The 18,438-nt window shown below is 37.9% G+C and overlaps 1 protein-coding gene across 1 annotated transcript in view; it reads left to right on the top strand.

Annotated features, from left to right (window-relative positions):
* LOC107720274 (cardiomyopathy-associated protein 5-like) overlaps positions 1–11,958 on the top strand; it is a 12,780-nt gene extending 822 nt beyond the window's left edge. The window contains exons 2-13 of the mRNA XM_016527941.1: positions 1,092–4,719; positions 5,285–5,380; positions 5,746–5,979; positions 6,184–6,206; positions 6,508–6,629; positions 6,708–6,842; positions 7,176–7,322; positions 7,595–7,742; positions 9,216–9,349; positions 9,564–9,678; positions 9,858–10,034; positions 11,361–11,958. Of these exons, the coding sequence (XP_016383427.1) occupies positions 1,092–4,719; positions 5,285–5,380; positions 5,746–5,979; positions 6,184–6,206; positions 6,508–6,629; positions 6,708–6,842; positions 7,176–7,322; positions 7,595–7,742; positions 9,216–9,349; positions 9,564–9,678; positions 9,858–10,034; positions 11,361–11,613 (5,212 nt within the window). The 3' untranslated portion in view covers positions 11,614–11,958. The remainder of the gene's footprint in view (positions 1–1,091; positions 4,720–5,284; positions 5,381–5,745; positions 5,980–6,183; positions 6,207–6,507; positions 6,630–6,707; positions 6,843–7,175; positions 7,323–7,594; positions 7,743–9,215; positions 9,350–9,563; positions 9,679–9,857; positions 10,035–11,360) is intronic.
* Positions 11,959–18,438: the final 6,480 nt, after the last annotated feature.

Here is an 18,438-nt window from a genome sequence, read left to right as displayed (position 1 = left end):
GGTGGGTGATCTATAAACCCCCAAGGGCTTTTAAAAAAAAAAAAATATATATATATATATATATATATATATGTATTTTATATGTCTATATGTTATAATATTTTCGTTCATTAGCATTTTCAACTATTTCCAACATTTTGGTAACCAAAAAAGTCTGAGGTAACCATAGGAACCGTTTTGGCAGTGTTGCCAACTTATTCAGGTAAAGTTGCTAAAGGCAGGTCGTTTTGTTGCTAAATGACGTTGTGACATCATGATGATGTCATTATGTAACCATGACGCAAAACTGCATCATTGCATAGAACACACATTGAAATTACTCAAATCTTAGCAAATAATATAATTTGAAATATGTTCGTTTAGATTTGTTCGTAAAAATAATAAACATTTAATATATATTATTTGTAAAAGTAATAGGCCTATAAAAATATTTGTATTACATATTTTTAAATACGACATTGAATTATTGAAAAGTTACACATTTTTTGAACTACTACATTTTAGCCTATGTATTTTCTAAATAACTAGTAAAACTACACATTAATTACAGTGTTAAGCAGTGTATTGGTAGTAAGCTAAAAACTACACTCCATAAAAAGTCCATAAAAATAGGGCACAGTACTGTGTTAATATGAAGGAATTTTCTGTATTAATTTTTCACCAACATTTTACCTGTATTTTAAATTACACATTACAATTAGATAGATAGATGATAGATAGATAGATAGATAGATAGATAGATAGATATAGATAGATGATAGTTTTTGTTTTTTTTAGATAATAAGATCAACAGTATACCCAACTGATTAACAATTTTAGGTACAAACTAACAACTAAGGTGTATCATAAATGAACCATTATTATTGAACAAGTGCAACTAGTAACTTGATTCACATGTGATGTGTGTACTGCTAGGCAACTCTCTCCAATTCTCTACCAGCTGATGTGCTCCTTGGCTGGCTAGCTGTTCAATATTTTCTTCTTTTTGTGTGGTTAAGCACTAAACATGATATTTGCCATATGATACCTCAGGCTAGAATATTCTACACCACATTTCTTTGTCGAAACATTTCTGAACTCTTTGTGGTTAGTTTAAAGGAAGTTGTGCAAGATCCATCAGTGAAGCCTAAACTCCAGTGCCTGATGGTGGACCCGTCGTTCTCTATGGTGACGGTACAGAGTGAGGACAGTGGGATAGTATGGGAGACTGCTTCCAGTAGATGCTCAACTCCATGGGCTTCAGAGGGAAGCTCGCCGTCTGAACAGTACAGCCTGGAAGGTTCTGGAACACAGGGGAATATTGTGATCATAATGGATGAAGACAGAATTAAGAGGAAAAAGACAAGCAGCAGAGGCAAGCTGGGTGACCGATTTAAAAAGTCGAGCACCAGACTACCAAAAAGTCGGATAGGTGAGGAAAGACCTGCAATGATTGAGGTGTCTCTGCCGAATATCAGATCTGAAAACAATGAGGACGGTCAATCTGCTGCAAGCAAGGATCAAGATCTTTTTAGTTTGATATCAGAAGGTTTTGAAATACTCAATATTATTGTACCTTCAAAGCTTGCTACAGTAGATGAGGAAGATAGTGGTGAACTGGTGGAGAATTTGACCTACTTGGATGATACCCCAAAGATAAAATCCAAACATAAGCATGAACCTGTTGCTACAAACAGTTGTCCTGGGAACACAGAGACAGACATTGAGGAAATAAAGCAAAATGAAAGCTTGAAGGAATCATCCCAGATCTCTGCTGATAAGCAACCAAAAAAGGATGAAACTCATATGGACTATCTTGAAAAATTCACATTGTTAGATGAGCAGGCGACTAGTGATAGCACTACACTGATAGAAAAACTTGTACCAGAAGTTACTGTCCAGCCAGAGGAACCTCAGGTGACTCAGAATGAACCAAAAGCAGATGAAGCCATTGATGAGGATTCTTTTGTAATTATCAGTGATGTTGAAATTGCAGGTGAACATCTTGATGAAGTGTTCTATGGAAATAAGTTCAATGCAGAGCCTGTGGTTCCCCATGAGTATGAGGACCGAAATGGAAGAACAGCAAAAGAGAGCTCTAAAACTCTGAAAGAGAGTGGATCAGTCTTATTTGGAAGTCAGGAATGTATCCTCACACCTGTATATCTCCCCACCGGACCACCAAAGATCATAGACCCAGTTCTTCTTGAGGAGCCACGAGCAATGTCCTTCCATTACTCAGACCTTTATGAGGACGCATTAGGAGACCGAAAGAAAGAAGATGACTTCTCAGATACAGAGAGTGTCGTTTCTGAAAGGTCTTTCAAAAGGCGATACTCTGATTCTGATGACGGAGATGGTTATCTGGAGAAATTCATATTGAAGGATGAAACACCAGTGGTTGCTAATGTACCTGAGGCTAAAGAGCAGGAAGATGGGGGAAAGTTTGCATGGTCACAAAGTAAATTTGAAATCACTGGATGTTTAGAAAGAGCACAAGAAGAAAATGATGAAGTAACTGCCGAACAACCATGTGTGCAGGATAAAAAGGAAAGTGAAGTGCAGTGTGAGTCCACAGGGTGTTGTTCAGAGGGGCACTGTGCTCCAAGAATCCAACCAGAGGTGGAAAAGATCATTAGAAGAAAGGTCACATCAGACGACTTAGTTGCGAAGCATAGTAGGACAGATGAAAAGCAATGTGATTTTATCAAGGACAGTATCACAAAAAAAAGCGACACTGATGACACACGACCTCATAAAGTGGTTCAAGTCCTTGAGCCAGAAAGCAAAACCGCCAATAAAGAAGAACACAGTGGACAAGAACAAATAAGTCCGAATGCTCATATTCAAGTGCCTGGGGGTTTAGCGCATGAAGATGTTATTAAAGCTAAAGATGAATTTGAAATTCTGCCTGAAACAAAGAGCTCAGAGAAAATCCAGGCTGATGCACCACATGCAGTTGAAAACATTAGTGTTTCTGAGACCAGTGCGGATAAACGTCACGAAGCAGCTGATGTCATCGCTGACATTGAGACAAATGACAAAGGAAAGACTAATAAATCCAAGACACAAGACAAAATTATAGAGCCAAATATAACTCAAAGGACTGATAAAGACATAGTCAAACGAGAACCACCAGAAATATTTTCTCAAGAGATTATCAGTATCAAAGAACCTCTGTTAGATAAAGCAGAACCTCCTAAAACTGAAGAACCTTTGAAAGCAGAGGTCAAGCCTTTAGAAGAGACTGAAACAATCACAACAGATGCTACTAAAACTGAACATTCTGCATCTAAAGCCTTAGAAATTGACTCTCACGTCCATGAGAATGGAGAAATACTTGCTGAAGTTGAGGATAAAGTGAGTGAAGGATTAATACTCAAGAAGGAGGAACAAAAGCAAGTACTTGACAGAATTGGTGCAGCACAAGAGGTTGAGGCCCGTGTCGGTACAGCAAAAGTGTTAACAGAATCTGAAATGAAGCCAGAGTCTGAAATTACATCAGTTCAGAGAGCTTCAGAAAAATCACATTCGTGTGAAACAGATACAGCAAACACTGAGCTTCAGACTAAACCTGAGATTACAAGTGAGGAGAAAATATATCCAGAATTACTAAATGAATTCAGTGCAAAAAACGAGAAAGCCAAAGCGGACACAGGTGCAGATAGGCCAAAAAATGAGACACCAGTGCTAAAACAAAGGTTGGAAAAGCAAACGGGACATATTGACATACCTGAGATTGAACCTGGGGTTGCAGAAAAATACGGGAAAGTTGAGGAAATTAAGGTAGATGTTACAGAGGAAGCAAATCAGAAAGCCGGCACCACAAAAGAGCCAGTTCAGAATGAGATACCTGCTGAGAGAAGAGTGACAACAGAGATTAAAGAAATTATTGATTCAAGCCAAGAATATAGCTTATTGTTAGCTAATGACATGAAGGCATCTGCTCGAGAAAGCGTAGAGCAGATGAGAGTAACAGAAGATGTACAGGACTTATCAAAATTAAGACTGTCACCTGTTGTACCAACAAAGGAGGTACAGGTAGAAGAACATAGTGAAATAAATGACGTGGCCATATTAACCAGAGAGATCCCAGTGAAAGAATCATCCCTTGGTAGGACAGATATTGAGAGCAAGATGTTACCTCTAAACTCAACAGAAACTTCAGAGGAAGGAAAGAAAACACAAATGAATGATGCACAGATTGAAGATATAACAGACCTACCAGAACCCATTACGCCTCCTCCTCCAGTTGAGGAGGACGACACCTCAGCAATGAGAGTTTCACCTTTAGAGCCAAAGGATAGTGTGAAAGTTTATGAAGGTATACAAAGAGGAGGAAGCCTAAGTAGGAATAAAGATGTCTTCTCACTTTTGCGAAGTTTTACCCCTCAGGAGGACCTGTCGGCCTTGAGCTGTGACCAAGATTTGCAGCAGGAAATTGCGGAGGAGCTTGATTTTGAGATGGTCACCGAACAAGAGGCAAGACAATCTGAACAAGCTATAGCTGAGGATGGGCACCGTGAACAAGTCGTACTGTCAGATCAAACCCTGGAAACCGGCTTTGAATTTGTTGAGGATTTAGATAGTGCCCAGATGGCAGAATATGAACAAGAGGAACTTGAAATTCAACCAATGGATGCATTCTGCCTTGTTTGTCATTGCCCAGTACTGTTGAGTGAGGCTGAGCATCAAAACCATGAGATGGCCTCTTTGGATGAGGCCTTTGACAGTATTAAGGTAAGCTAAGTTCCCTGTACTTTGAAAGAGTGCTAAGACATGATTTCCTGACATCTGCTTGACATCTGATCTTTCTAAGCTGGCCTGTCTGGAGAGCTTACATTATGAGGTCACTGATTGCTCAAGTGGTTTATACAAAAGGACTCTTCCAGTGTCTAATATTTCCAAATGAATAAAACACATAATCAGCTGTAAAACAAAATAAAATGTTGAAGTATACATCAGGTAGAGACAGTGAAAGATTGCTTACTTTTATTGGCCTTTGACAGCATTGATAGCAGATGAGTCGGGACCGACTGACTCATAGCAAGCCCTGAATGTCTCTCTCTGAAAGTAGACAGCCGTTTCCATGATTCATCTGTAGTTTATTCCAAAGGACTACATCAATGTGATTTGACATTTGCAAGTATGAACATTCCAAAAGAGAAATGGCATTTACAAGTATGAAAGGAATAGAAGTTGCTCAATCATTCAATATAAATGCTGAATATTTAGGCCTATTGTGTTCTGCACCTCAGAATATTTCATGATGTCTAATTAATTTCCCATGTGATAATGTTTTCAGAATCAGCTGAGTGAACTGATATCAGGTTTACAAGGAAGATCAGAGAACATTGAAGACTTTGTATCTGAGCTTGAGCTGGCATACAACACAGTGGAGGTATTCACATTGAAATGTGTTCATTTAAACATATACAACATATCCTTTACCATTTGTGGTTTTCACTTTTTGGAATATAAAACAAACAAGTCATTTCTAGTGACCAAAATATCATAGACACCTACTGTATAAATATTGTGTTGGACAGTGGAGGACCAAGACTAAGGTCAAAAAGATTAAGAAACCACTGCCCTTGAAAATGTGCTCCCACAACATCTTAGCATTGTGGAGGCGACTTTTGCACTCAGAAATCTGGAGTGAGAGTTTTGTAGTGCTTACGTTAGTGAACTGTCAGCTTGGGGATGCTATTAAGGCAAGAAAGGTTACTGAGAACTTATGTGCACTTTATTGTGCTGTTCCCACAGGAGAACTTTAATGATTGTGAGAAGATCATAAAGGAGCACAATGAGGAGGTGGTGAAGCTGTTGATGGATCAGTATAATGAGATGTCTCAGGCCATGGAGGAGGAGAAAAAGGCCAAACTGGAGCAGCTGTACGACCAGATTGTCTCGTTCCAGGAGAATATCGACAAGGCCAAGGAGACTATGGAGATGACAGCTAAGGAGGAGGAAGAGACAGACCCGCTTAAGTTTCTTTCTGTGAGGCTTACCTCAGTTGTGTGTTAGTTGCTTGCTTAAAGTAGGTCACACATAAAGATTAGTTTTGATGTATTGATTTTAAAGCCATAGTTGCACTGAAAGCATTTTAAAGTGCTTAGCTAAGATTTGTTAAGAGAGATGATGAACTGTTGATGAACTAAAACTGTTAGTCTAATCAAACCATTTTTATTCACCCCTTCTCAGTCATCAAAAGATATCAATATGAGGTAACTGAATGGCCTGAATGTTGCATCAGTGGCTTGCTAACATTGAATGCTAATTACAATACTTCAGAAATGATTGGCATATTAAATGAATCAAAACAGAAGCTTGTTGTAATTGCCTTGTTGAGTTTGGTGTGTTAAAAACAATGTTTGAATTAAGTGTTTATAGCCATTAAATGAATAGAAATCTAATAATTTACTGCATGGGGTATTCACACGTTATGAAAATAATGTGATAAACTGGATTTCTTCTTAGTTTTTCAGTGTCTCCTTCCAGTGATCCTTCTATTCATTTCTTAAATAGACTGAATACAGCTTTGGAATCCACCATGTCACTTGAACTTGGTCCACGAGGGCTGCTGGTTTTTGAGGATTATGCCAAGGGCAAATCGGGCAATGGGAGGAAAAACAGACAAGCCATTCCAGGTGTGTCTTAGCAAAGATGTCCATTGCAAATAAACACCCTTCACTTTTTACTGACTTGAATTATCACTCATTTTGTAGTGCCTCAAAAACTGCATCTTCAGCCTCAACAGGCCAATTCTGCAACCAGCACTTCTGTTACTGTGTATTGGAAAGTCAATGAGGATGACATTATTGACTGCTTCCAAGTCTACTGCATGGAAGAGCCACAAGGAGGTTAGACTAAAGGGAGAACGGGATTTTACCATCCACACTAAGAAAAAAAAAACAGTACCATTCATATATATATACTGTATATATATATATATATAACACTGGGGCCCAGTGTTGTTTTGGACCACACTAACTTTCATTGTATGGCATAAATATGTTGAAACATTTTTCAAAATATGAAAATTTTTAAGCATAAACCATCCATTTGCCACTGGCATAAAAACATGCCAATCTGACTAATAAAAACACTTATTAGTATGTAAAAGTATGTCAGTGGGATGCTCAGATGAGCCGTGTGCTTCAGTTAAAGTGTGTTAAATGTAATTGAATCTGCAGCGATCTCAGAGGAATACAGGGTGACTGTGAAGGAGAGCTACTGTAATCTAGAAGAGCTGGAACCGGATAAGTGTTATAAAGTGTGGGTGATGGCGGTGAACTACACAGGCTGCAGCATGCCGAGTGAGAGACTACCCTTCAGAACCGGTCAGTTGCTCATCGTGTAAATCCCCTCTGACTCGCCTGATGTTTTTTGAGAGCAAGAGGTCATGCTGCCATATGTATGTATGTCATAATATATCAATTTATAATGAGATGTGGAGCCTCTTTACGAGATCACTAACAGTGAATGTGAATGGCAAATGTAAGTGTTTTTAATACAGATTCAAATATATAGTGTTGACATTTAGCAGAACAAACCTGGGATTAGCAGTTAGTCTGTTTTTGATCAGGAACTCAATTCACTGTGTTTCCTCAAGCTCCTTCTGTTCCGGTGATCCAGACAGAACAGTGCACAGTGCTGTGGGACACGGCCACGCTGCGTTGGAGTGCCGTTCAGCCCAGCGCAATGGACAGCTTCACACTGGAGTACTGCCGCCAATACGCATGTGAGAGAGAGGGACTGAGGTACAGTTAACCGGTCTTATCCTCAGCTCTCTGTACAAGCATAAACAGAACTAGGGGTAAAGAGCAAAATGGCCAAATATGATGCCATCGTTTTTTAAGTGTGAGTGAGTGAAGTGACGTGACATGTGGCCAAGTATGGTGACCCATACTTGGAATTTGTGCTCTGCATTTAACCCATCCAAAGTGCACACACACAGCAGTGAACACACACACACCGTGAACACACACCCGGAGCAGTGGGCAGCCATTTATGCTGCGGCGCCCGGGGAGCAGTTGGGGGTTCGGTGCCTTGCTCAAGGGCACCTCAGTCGTGGTACTGAAGGTGGGAGAGAGCACTGTACATTTCACCCCCCCACCTACAATCCCTGCCGGTACGAGACTCGAACCCGCAACCTATGGGTTACGAGTCCGACTCTCTTTCCATTAGGCCACGACTTTTTTCATGTTTTGGTTAATAGTGTTATGATAATTTTTTTTATTATTTTAAAGTCACCATGAATTGACAATTCTAATCAGTGTTATTTTAATATTTTGAGTTACTATTATAGTTTGTATTAATTATTATTATTATTATTAATTTATTTTTATATTTTCTGTCTTTTAATTTTAGTTAAAGTTTAAAGGGGTCATATGAGTGAGCGGTTTAAGGTTAAAAAAACACATTATTTTCCACATACTGTACATTATTGTTTCTCCATCCAGTGGGGACATAATTACAGATTATAATGACTTATACTGTCTTTTTACGCATTGCACTGCATCGCGCCGCGTAAACATAAACCCAGAAATCTAAATTAGGAGGGCGTGGACGAGTCTTAACTTTTATAAAGAATATCTCTTTGGGTTTGAGACTTTAGTCTTTGCAACTTTAGGGAACTTATCTATGCACGAACAGCTTGTAACACTCCAAAGAGAAAGGAAAACTTGAAATCGCATCATATAACCCCTTTAAGCTATTTTGTTGTGCGTTTTTGTCATTTATTTGTTTTAGGAGTCAGTATAGTTTTTATACATTTTTATTTTAGTTTTAGTTATTTAGTACATCAAGTTAATTTAAAGGAAAATGAGAAATGTTGCTTTGACTACAAATAGTTGAAATTAAATAAGTCTGTTTTATTTTATTTTATTTCAGGTAAAGTTTTATTACATGTAATGAAAGATTTAGTTAACTATATTAACCCAGATTAAAATTTTTATTTTTTATGATATAATTTATAAAATAATATATTATATTATATTATATTCTATTATATTATATTATATTATATTATATTATATTATATTATATACTTATTGATAGCCATCAGTAGCATTTGCTATAAATATTTCATGTAGCATATTTCACTAAGCTTGTATACTCAAATCCATTGAACACTCAGATGAGGTTTCCCATGATTCCTCAAGGGCGCACATCCGAGCAGGGTAAAGAGAGGTTAAATCTGCGCTTATTGAAAACAGTCTCTCCTTACACAGATCCATATCAGGGATAAAAGGCTATGAGCAGAGGGTCCTCCTTCAGCCCAATGAAAATTACCTCTTCTACATCAAATCAGTGAATGCCGGAGGGGCCAGTGAGCAGAGCGAGGCGTCCCTTATCTCCACCAGAGGTCAGATTCACTGCTATTACAACATCAGTCTAAGATTCTCATACTGTATTATTCCTATTAAAGTGCAGTTACATTTACCTGTTGTTTACAAAGTTCCATGGACAAAATCCAGTCGTAACAAGAGAAGCATGGCAATATTTGACAGCATCACTAAATTCTCACTTTTCAAATGATGTTCATTCTGTTTTTTGGTAATTGGTTGTTGTATGTTAAGGTACAAGGTTACACTTCCTCAGCGAAACGGCCAACTCAGTGCTGCAGGTTTCAGAGGACAGGAACTCAGTAGAGTACCCACGTGACGTCTACAATAAAATGTCTTCTATTATAGAGTAAGTACCTTAAACAATTGTTTTCACTATTACAAAACTAACAATGTAGATACATACTTTATAAGTAGAAAAAAAGTTAATTTGCAACTTCAAACTGCCTGACATATGCTGTTTTCAGTGATGCACAAGTGTCTTGATTTACAGCAAATGCTGATGTATTTTAATTAACTTGTTCCCAGATGTCCAGCTGTTATGGCTGAGCTTTTACCTTCTCTTGGACATTACTACTGGGAGACGGAGGTGTCAAAGTGCAAAGCCTACCGCATTGGCATTGCATATCCAAATATATCACAAACCAGCACACTGGGGGAGAACAGTGCCTCCTGGTGTCTGCACTGTGTACCTACATCTATAAGGTATCCCATTCATGTCATGCACTTGCGTGTATTTGTGCATGCGTTTCATTATCTCAAAGAGGATATCCATTAGATGTAAAGGTCATGGATTTTTTTTTTCTGGACCAGTAACATTTAAAACTTTGACCAGCCAGAAAAGTGTGTTTATTTATTAGCTGCTCATTACAGTTTAAATAAACAACCTGGTAGGACATTTTGGAGCACCATTCCAAACTGTGGAAACACTGTGTAATTAAGGCTCTTTGGCAATTGGGGAGGTAAATTAACTGGTGCCTTCAAAAAGAATCAAAATGCCACTTTGGTATAAAAAAATAAATAAAAAAAGTGTTCTCTCATTTAATCTGTTTTCTCATTAAAAAGATATCTCGGTCTTCCATAAAAACGTTAAAAATAGTCTTGAAAAAAAATCCCTGGTCTAAAACTATGAAGGTACTGTGTAAATCGTCTATAATGATAAAGTTTGCAAATCAGCAACTAGGGTGCTTGCCAATGGAAAGAGTAATTTTATAAGTGCATCTGCACAACATGTGAGAAAAGGGAATCAATGTGTTTACATTACATTGCATATATACTACTAAGTTTGGGGTTGGTACGATTTTAAATATTTTTGAGAGTCTCTTTGTTCAAAAATACAGTAAAAACAGTATATATACAATACAAAGCAAAAGTCTTAGGCCACTAGTATTTTCACCAGCTAAAAACCAGCTTTCAATCTTTTGCTGTAGTGAGTCAGTAGGAAATATCACTTGTGTAAAAATGCTGTCAAAAATAATATCATAAATAGATTTTCTTGATCAGTTAACTTCTATTAACTAAATTAAATCAACATTTGGTGCGAGCATCCTTTGCGTTTAAAGCAGTTTTTGCCCTAGGTGCACTTGTGCATAGTTTTTCAGGTAGCTTTCTTGAAGCATCTTGGAGACGTTGCCTCAGTTCTTCTGGATTGAGTCTGTCTCAGTTTGTTCTGTTTCTTCATGTGATTCCAGACAGACTGATGATTATGATCAGATCAGATCTCTGTGTGGAGCACTGGCTGCTGTCAGACTCCTTGTGCAAACACAAACCTATCATTAAATACTACAATTAATGGCAAAATGAATGTTTGGAAATGTAAACTGATATTTCCTACTGACTCACTACAGCAAAAGATAGAAATAACTGACTTAAAACCATTTTTGTTGTTGTTGGTGAAAATACTAGTGGCCTAAGACTTTTGCACAGTGCTGTATATATATATTTGACATATTTATTGTGTTGTACTATATGATATGTATTGTATGTATATTATTTGATACATTTATCATGTTGTATTAACCCTTCCTGTAGCTGTAGATTTGAACTGCTTCATGACAGCGTGGAGTCTGACATCTTCGTCATGGACATACCTGCGCGGATCGGCACTCTGTTGGACTACAGTCAGGGTCAGCTGTTCTTCTTCAATGCTCAGAACGGGCAGCTCTTGGGCACTTTTCGGCACACCTTCACTCAGCCTTGCAACCCTGTGTTTGTCCTGGAACAGCCGGGTAATCTAGAACTAAAAATGACCATGGAGGTGCCGGAGTTTGTTAAGCACTGCTAGTTTACATGACTGAAGTCCCAAAACTCTGGGCTTGCTTGTGTGACATGATATGAATCAAGTGATTCTTTCTTAATAGTAATAAAATGAAACCATATTGTGCTGTCACCTGAAGAATTGCTCAGTTGTATGGTGTGACTGAAGAGATTATGAGAAATATTTAGTCAGGGTGACCATACGTCCTCTTTTTCCCGGACATGTCCTGGCCAGGATTTCTAAATTACCAAAAAATGTCTTGGTTTGGGCTTTGTTTTCCTATTTTCATACTCGCTGAAGGTAATGACCAATAGCATGCAGGCAGTGTACATAATCGACCAATCATGGCATGCGTGAAGGTGGGATCTACAGAGAACGGTCAAAGCAATTGTAAGGGAAACAGGTCAATTTAGCTCAAAGGGAATCATTTAAGATTTTAAAGGTATATTTCTCCTCCCAATTCATAAATCAAAATGTTATCTCATCAGGCACATGGTCCGAGTTTTAACACTGTTGCAGAGTATACTTTTGGACATGATCTCTATAACAAGAATATGATACATTTGACGAAGAATTGATTGGAAGAAACGTTTCAAGCAAGAAGATTCAAACACATGTCTTGGGCCTCTGTGGAATTCGGCTCCTCATGTTTCAACCATGTTTTTGACCAAATCTTAGATTGTCTGATTCGGTCTGATATCCTACACAATGTATAAAGACCGCAGAGAGCACGTACATAGGAAAACAAAGCCAAAACCCAGACATTTTAGGCAATTTAGAAATCCTGGCCAGGACACGTCCAGGAAAAAGGACATATGGTCACCCTAATTTAGTTTTGTGAAAGGAAGGATTGTTTTTGAAGCTGTGCTTTTAATGCCCTCCAGAAACTAGTTTTTTTTTTAGCTGTTGCGTTGTTTTTGTATATATGAAACAGAAAGTGCATGCGACCAGTTTTGTTGCTTCTCATACAGTATGTGACGATCCCCCGGATCACATGATGTGCAGACATTCACATTCAGAGTCAGTGTTTTTATTTTGGAAGCTACAGGCTTCCAGGTTGCTTGAATAAAACAGATGTTGGCACTGCTAATAATGCTTTCATTGCTAAATGGAGACACGTGTTTTGAGATTCAATTCAAGTTTTCAATTCAAGTTTATTTGTACAGCGCTTTTCACGATACAAATCTTTGCAAAGCAACTTTACATGGCAGCTTTTAGAGCCTGTCTATAGCTGGACATACTGTTTTTCCACGCAATTCTAAAAACTTCCAAGTTCGTTTTTCTCCATTTGCGCTCAAGACTACGAGTTTTTTTCTTGAGAGAATGGGTATTACTGTTGTACCATGGCGCAGTACGTTTTTCTCTAACCTTTTTCAATTTGATGGGGGCAACAGCTTCTAATGTATTAGAGAAGATAGTGCCCATGTTGCTAGTCATTTCGTCTAGTTCATGTGTACTTATTGGTACACAGAGCAGTTGAGATAAATCAGGCAGGTTATTTGTGAATCTGTCTTTGGTGGCTGGAACAATAGTTCTGCCCAGACGATAACGCGGAGCGATATAGTTATTATCAGTAATACGCAGTATGCACGATACAAGGAAATGGTCAGTAACATCATCACTTTGAGGTACGATATCTATATCAGTAAGATCAATTCCATGCGATATAATTAAATCTAGCGTATGATTAAAACGATGAGTGGGCCCGGTGACGTTTTGCTTGACTCCAAAAGAGTTTATTAGGTCAGTAAACGCAAGTCCTAATGCATCATTTGTATTATCAACGTGAATGTTAAAATCTCCGACAATTAGCGCTTTATCAACAGTAACCAATAGGTCTGAGAGGAAATCTGCAAATTCTTTTAGGAAATCTGTATATGGCCCTGGTGGTCTATACACAGTAGCCAGAGCAAGAGATACGATAGATTTCTTTTGCATATCTGACAGTGTAACATTAAGCATTAGTATTTCGAATGAGTTAAACCTGTATCCTGTCTTCTGAGTAACATTGAGAATATCACTATATATTGTTGCAACACCGCCGCCACGACCAGTCTGACGGGGCTCATGCTTATAACAGTAGCTTGGTGGAGTAGACTCATTTAGACCAATATAATCATTAGGTTTTAGCCAGGTTTCAGTCAAGCAGAGTACATCAAAACGATTATCTGTGATTATTTCATTTACAATAACTGCTTTGGGTGAGAGTGATCTAATGTTTAGGAGCCCAAACTTTAAAAATTGTTTTTGTTCATTTATTTTACATTTTTCTGGTTTAATCACGATAAGATTTTTTCTAGATCCTGCATTAAATTTATATTTTGACCTCACTATTCGGGGAACAGACACAGTCTTTATAGATTGGACAGCACAAGTACTTCTATCATTTAAGCGGGTAGAACACAAGTCATCAGGGCAGTTATTTGAGATTTGACTTACTAGTCATATGGAGCGTAGCGTCCTGGAGATGTTGTCCGACATGAGTTCCGCTCCGACTCTGCTGGGGTGCAGGCCATCAGCGCGAAAAAGCCTAGGACGCTCCCAGAAAAGATTCCAATTATTAACAAAGAGCAGTTTCTGTTCTTTACACCATGACAATAACCATTCATTTAAAGCAAAAAGTCTACTGAACCTTTCATGTCCTCGTCGATACGTGGGAAGCGGTCCTGACACGATGATCGTCGTCGCGGGCGATGTGCGGCGCACCGTCTCGATCAGGCTCCTGAAGTCCCTCTTCAGTGTCTCCGTCTGCCGCAGCTTGGTGTCGTTAACCCCCGCGTGAAGCACGACCGCTCCGGTGCTCTCGTCGCCCTTCAGGATCGCGGGTATCTGCGCAGAAACATCGAGAACACGATCACCAGGGAAACAGTGAGTGTGCACTTTACCTTCAGCTAACGTAGCACGGACGTGCCGGACGATGGAGTCTCCGATGATCACAGCGTCGCGTTCCGTCTCGCGGAGGGGAGCGAAGTGGTTCCGGGTGGAGATCTCGAAGACCGGAGGCGGCGGAGGGGGAGAGGTCGTCGCCCGGGGCCTGGCTCGCGTCTTCCGCTGCGGCTGCACCCAGGGTCCGTGGTGTCCCGGCGCCGGAGTGAAGGACATCTGGGAAGATCGCGTCCTGGGTGCACCGGGCCTGTGCAGAGAAACACACGGAGTAGAGGTGGTGGGAGAATTAGCAGCGTGCTGTATACTTACCTCGGACTTGTGAGCGTCAGCCTGGGATGATTCCAGCGCGGCTCTCTGCTCTCTCAGCTGAGTCTGCCTCACCACCAGGTCGCGGATCTGCTTCTCCACGGCCTCCAGCTCGAGCTGCACCGAATGCAGCTTGAACGTGTCCTCACCTGCACTCAAAGGTAGACACACATCCGCCATTAAAGCAAGTAACAGTGAGTAAAACAATGGTAATGTGTCTGAATAGAGTATTAGCAATGTAAGCGAGATTAGCGGCAACCACGCTGGCGATGCTAACGGGCTATATGCTAATAGCGGACTCGGGAAGTCAAAATAGAACTAGTGATAACAAGGCGCTCTGATTGTTTTTGTTGTAGAAAACGATCGGGGATATATTCACACGTAATAGAAACGAAAATTATGGTGTATTAAATTGATTTTAAGATAAAAAAATAGACGATAAAGAATTAACTTGACGAAGCTCAAACTCAAAACACACGGCAGCAACAAACAGGAGATGATGGGCAAGGCATCACAAATGAGTGATGAAAATATTAATTTTTCTGTGGTTTACTGTATTTACATGATTTGGTAGGAAAAGGTTATTTCACCGTTTCCATTTAAAATTGTTGGTGGTCTGGATCTCACTTAATCACAAACTAAGCAAAGGGAAATGAACAGTTAAAGGGGTCATATGATGCTGCTAAAAAGAACATTATTTTGTGTATTTGGTGTAATGAAATGTGTTTATGCGGTTTAAAGTAAAAAAAACACATTATTTTCCACAGAACGAGCCGTTTTAGGTAGGTGTGGCTGACTCTTAACTTTTATAAAGAATATCTCTTTGGTTTTGAGACTTTAGTGTTTGCAACTTTACAGATCTTCTTTATGCACCAAGAACTTGTAACACTTCAAAGAGAAAGGAAAAATTTAAATCGCATCATATGACCCCTTTAAAAGATTTTATTTTTCACTTCCAATGGGTCACCACAGTATCACATACATATTTTTTTCTTTTCTGCTATGAAAGCATCACTGTATGACAGTCAAAATCAGTTACAATCACTTGCAGAATAGAAAACACATTTAAATTCTATTTATTGTCTAATGGCCACATACTGTATGGATAGCACTTGATTTTCAAGTTGTTTGGCGTCTGTTTTGTAAAATTATTCTTTTAAATGTTTCTGTTGTCTAATCATTTAGTAGTGATATGAATTAATCTACTTGTATATTTATTTGTATTTCTGGAAACGACTGGACTGAATTAAAATGTTAACAATGCTTCTGAATATTTTTAGTGTCAGTTAGATGTTTTTTCTATTAGAGATGTTTTAATAAACAAAGAATTAAGCTCATAGATGAATTAAGATGTTAAAAAGTTTGGGGTCAGTGAGATTTTAAATGTTTAGGCTCACCAATGTTTATGATGATTATATTATGTAAATATTATGATGATTAATGAATATTTGATGGATATTATTTTATTATTTCATAATAAAATATTATTACTATTTAAAATAACAGCTTTCTACTTTAATGTATTTTTCAAATGTAATTTATTCCTGTGATGCAAAGCTGAATTTTCATCAGCCCTTACTCCAGTCTTCAGTGTCACATGATCCTTCTCAGATCATACTAATATATGTTGCGCATAATTTTTCTGTTATCACTAATGTTGTTTTTTAAAAGTGTAAATTCATTTTTATAAAATCTTACTGACCCTAAATATTTTATTTGATATATTTTTTGTTATTAACCCCTCTTCTTTCTATCTGTAAAATCGTAACTCATCATATAGATGGTGGTAAAGACCAGGGGAAAATAACCAGCAAAACAAAGGAGGAACAAAATCTCCTGCCCTTTCCATTTTGTTGCGGGAATGTGAATAATTGGGGGAGTGGAGAGTTGTAATAGCTTCCATGTGACATCCAAACAGCAGCCCTACAGCTGTGTCTCTATTACTGACACATTTAAATGATGAATGAATGGAAAGTTGTACAGTATGCTAGTATTGTTCATTCAAAGAGCATAAATAAGTTCTGTCACGATTTAGCTACATTACTTTCCACTGTACAAATAAAAAATGTAGCAGGTTTTTCAACTAATAACATAAAACTAATATATAATAAGTTAAACACGTTAACTTGTTTTCTTCCACATTTTTCTGAGAAAAGTCTATTTCAAAGAACTTCCCTTTATTGCATATATGTACATATATTTGAACATTGCTATACATTGATATATTTTGAAATATACAATTTCTTGAAACAATGAATGACCTATTACATTAAAAATAGTCAGGTGTGATGACGTGGCATGGCACAACACTGGACCTGTAAGGCATTCCTCGCATGTATAAAACCTCCAGAAGAATATGAAGAACAATAAATGTATACACAGTACACAAGATCAGATGTCAAGAAAGATCCCTTTGCACCAAAAGTCAAGAATGTGGAAAGTTACACAATCAAGTGAAATCAATGGAAAGAGCAATTCAAATAAGAGAGAAGTATGCTGTAATGAGGCACAATGCAGACTCTACATGCTTACTACAGTATGTGAGTTAACCTGCCATGTGCATTAAAATTAAACTGTTATGAACCTTAAAGATGTACAAATTTCAACTCCTAATTTGATTATTATAAACAACTCTAAAAAAAAGCTGAACACCTAGTATATAAACCATCAAGTTTTTAATGTACCTGTAATTGTGCTGGGGCAGGATTGAAAGAATAAATAAAAACATATCATAAAACACACAAAACCTTTTGCATTTGGAAAGCCAGCTAGTGCATTCAAAGTTGATTCCAAAGCCAATGACCGCTAGGAAAAAAACTGATCCTGGAAAATGCAACTCACTTCTCTTTTAAACTATGGCATTTGTATCTTAAGTCATCAATTGTCAGCTCAATGTTTATATTAGGCTACTAAAAAGCAATTTCCTTTTTATATGTAGTTGCCACATGTGCTAATGATTTTTATATACAACAGATGAAGAATGCCCATTTAACAAGCCCTTTATGTTGTTGTTGATTTGAGTGTTAGATTTTGTAACACATTTCAACAACTTCCTCATGAAAAGCTAGTATTAATTTATTATGACTGCACAAGTATATTTCAATTTCAATGGAAAATTACGGTGGCCGAGAAGTGCAAAGCAAATCACAATTCTGAAAACAAAATAACAAATTACAAACGCAAATGCAAGTCTAAAAAACAAAATAACAATTCAGAAAGCACAACAACAATTCAGAAAACATTATAACAAGTCAGAAAACACAACGACAAATCAGACAAACCGGAAAAGGTAGGTATAGTTTGAGACTTGGTTTTTGACGCGATCGACCCGGGTTCGATCCCGCCTTTTGCCAAACTTTTTTTTTCTCCCTTTTCAAATCCCGTATCACATTGGCAAGGCACTTATTTAAAAAAAAAAATGAAAGAAATAATTGAAACGTTGAAAATAAAGTATCGGGTAGGGTTAGGCTAGATGTAGGGAGGGCTTTATTGTCCCAATAAGGTGGCATCCATTTAATAATTTGAATTAAAATTATAATTTACACTCAATACATTATTATTGCATACTGTTTTATAATGTACTACAATACTGAAGTGCAGATAATTGCCACTATTTGCAACAAGTAGTATACTTGATAGTAGAAATCCTGCTATTTTAAC

The sequence above is a fragment of the Sinocyclocheilus rhinocerous genome, unplaced genomic scaffold (assembly GCF_001515625.1).
Source record: "Sinocyclocheilus rhinocerous isolate Xijiao unplaced genomic scaffold, SAMN03320098_v1.1 scaffold62, whole genome shotgun sequence".
Lineage (NCBI taxonomy): Eukaryota > Metazoa > Chordata > Actinopteri > Cypriniformes > Cyprinidae > Sinocyclocheilus > Sinocyclocheilus rhinocerous.
Note: the sequence above shows the minus strand (reverse complement) of the source record. Positions and strands in the feature narration are given on the sequence as shown.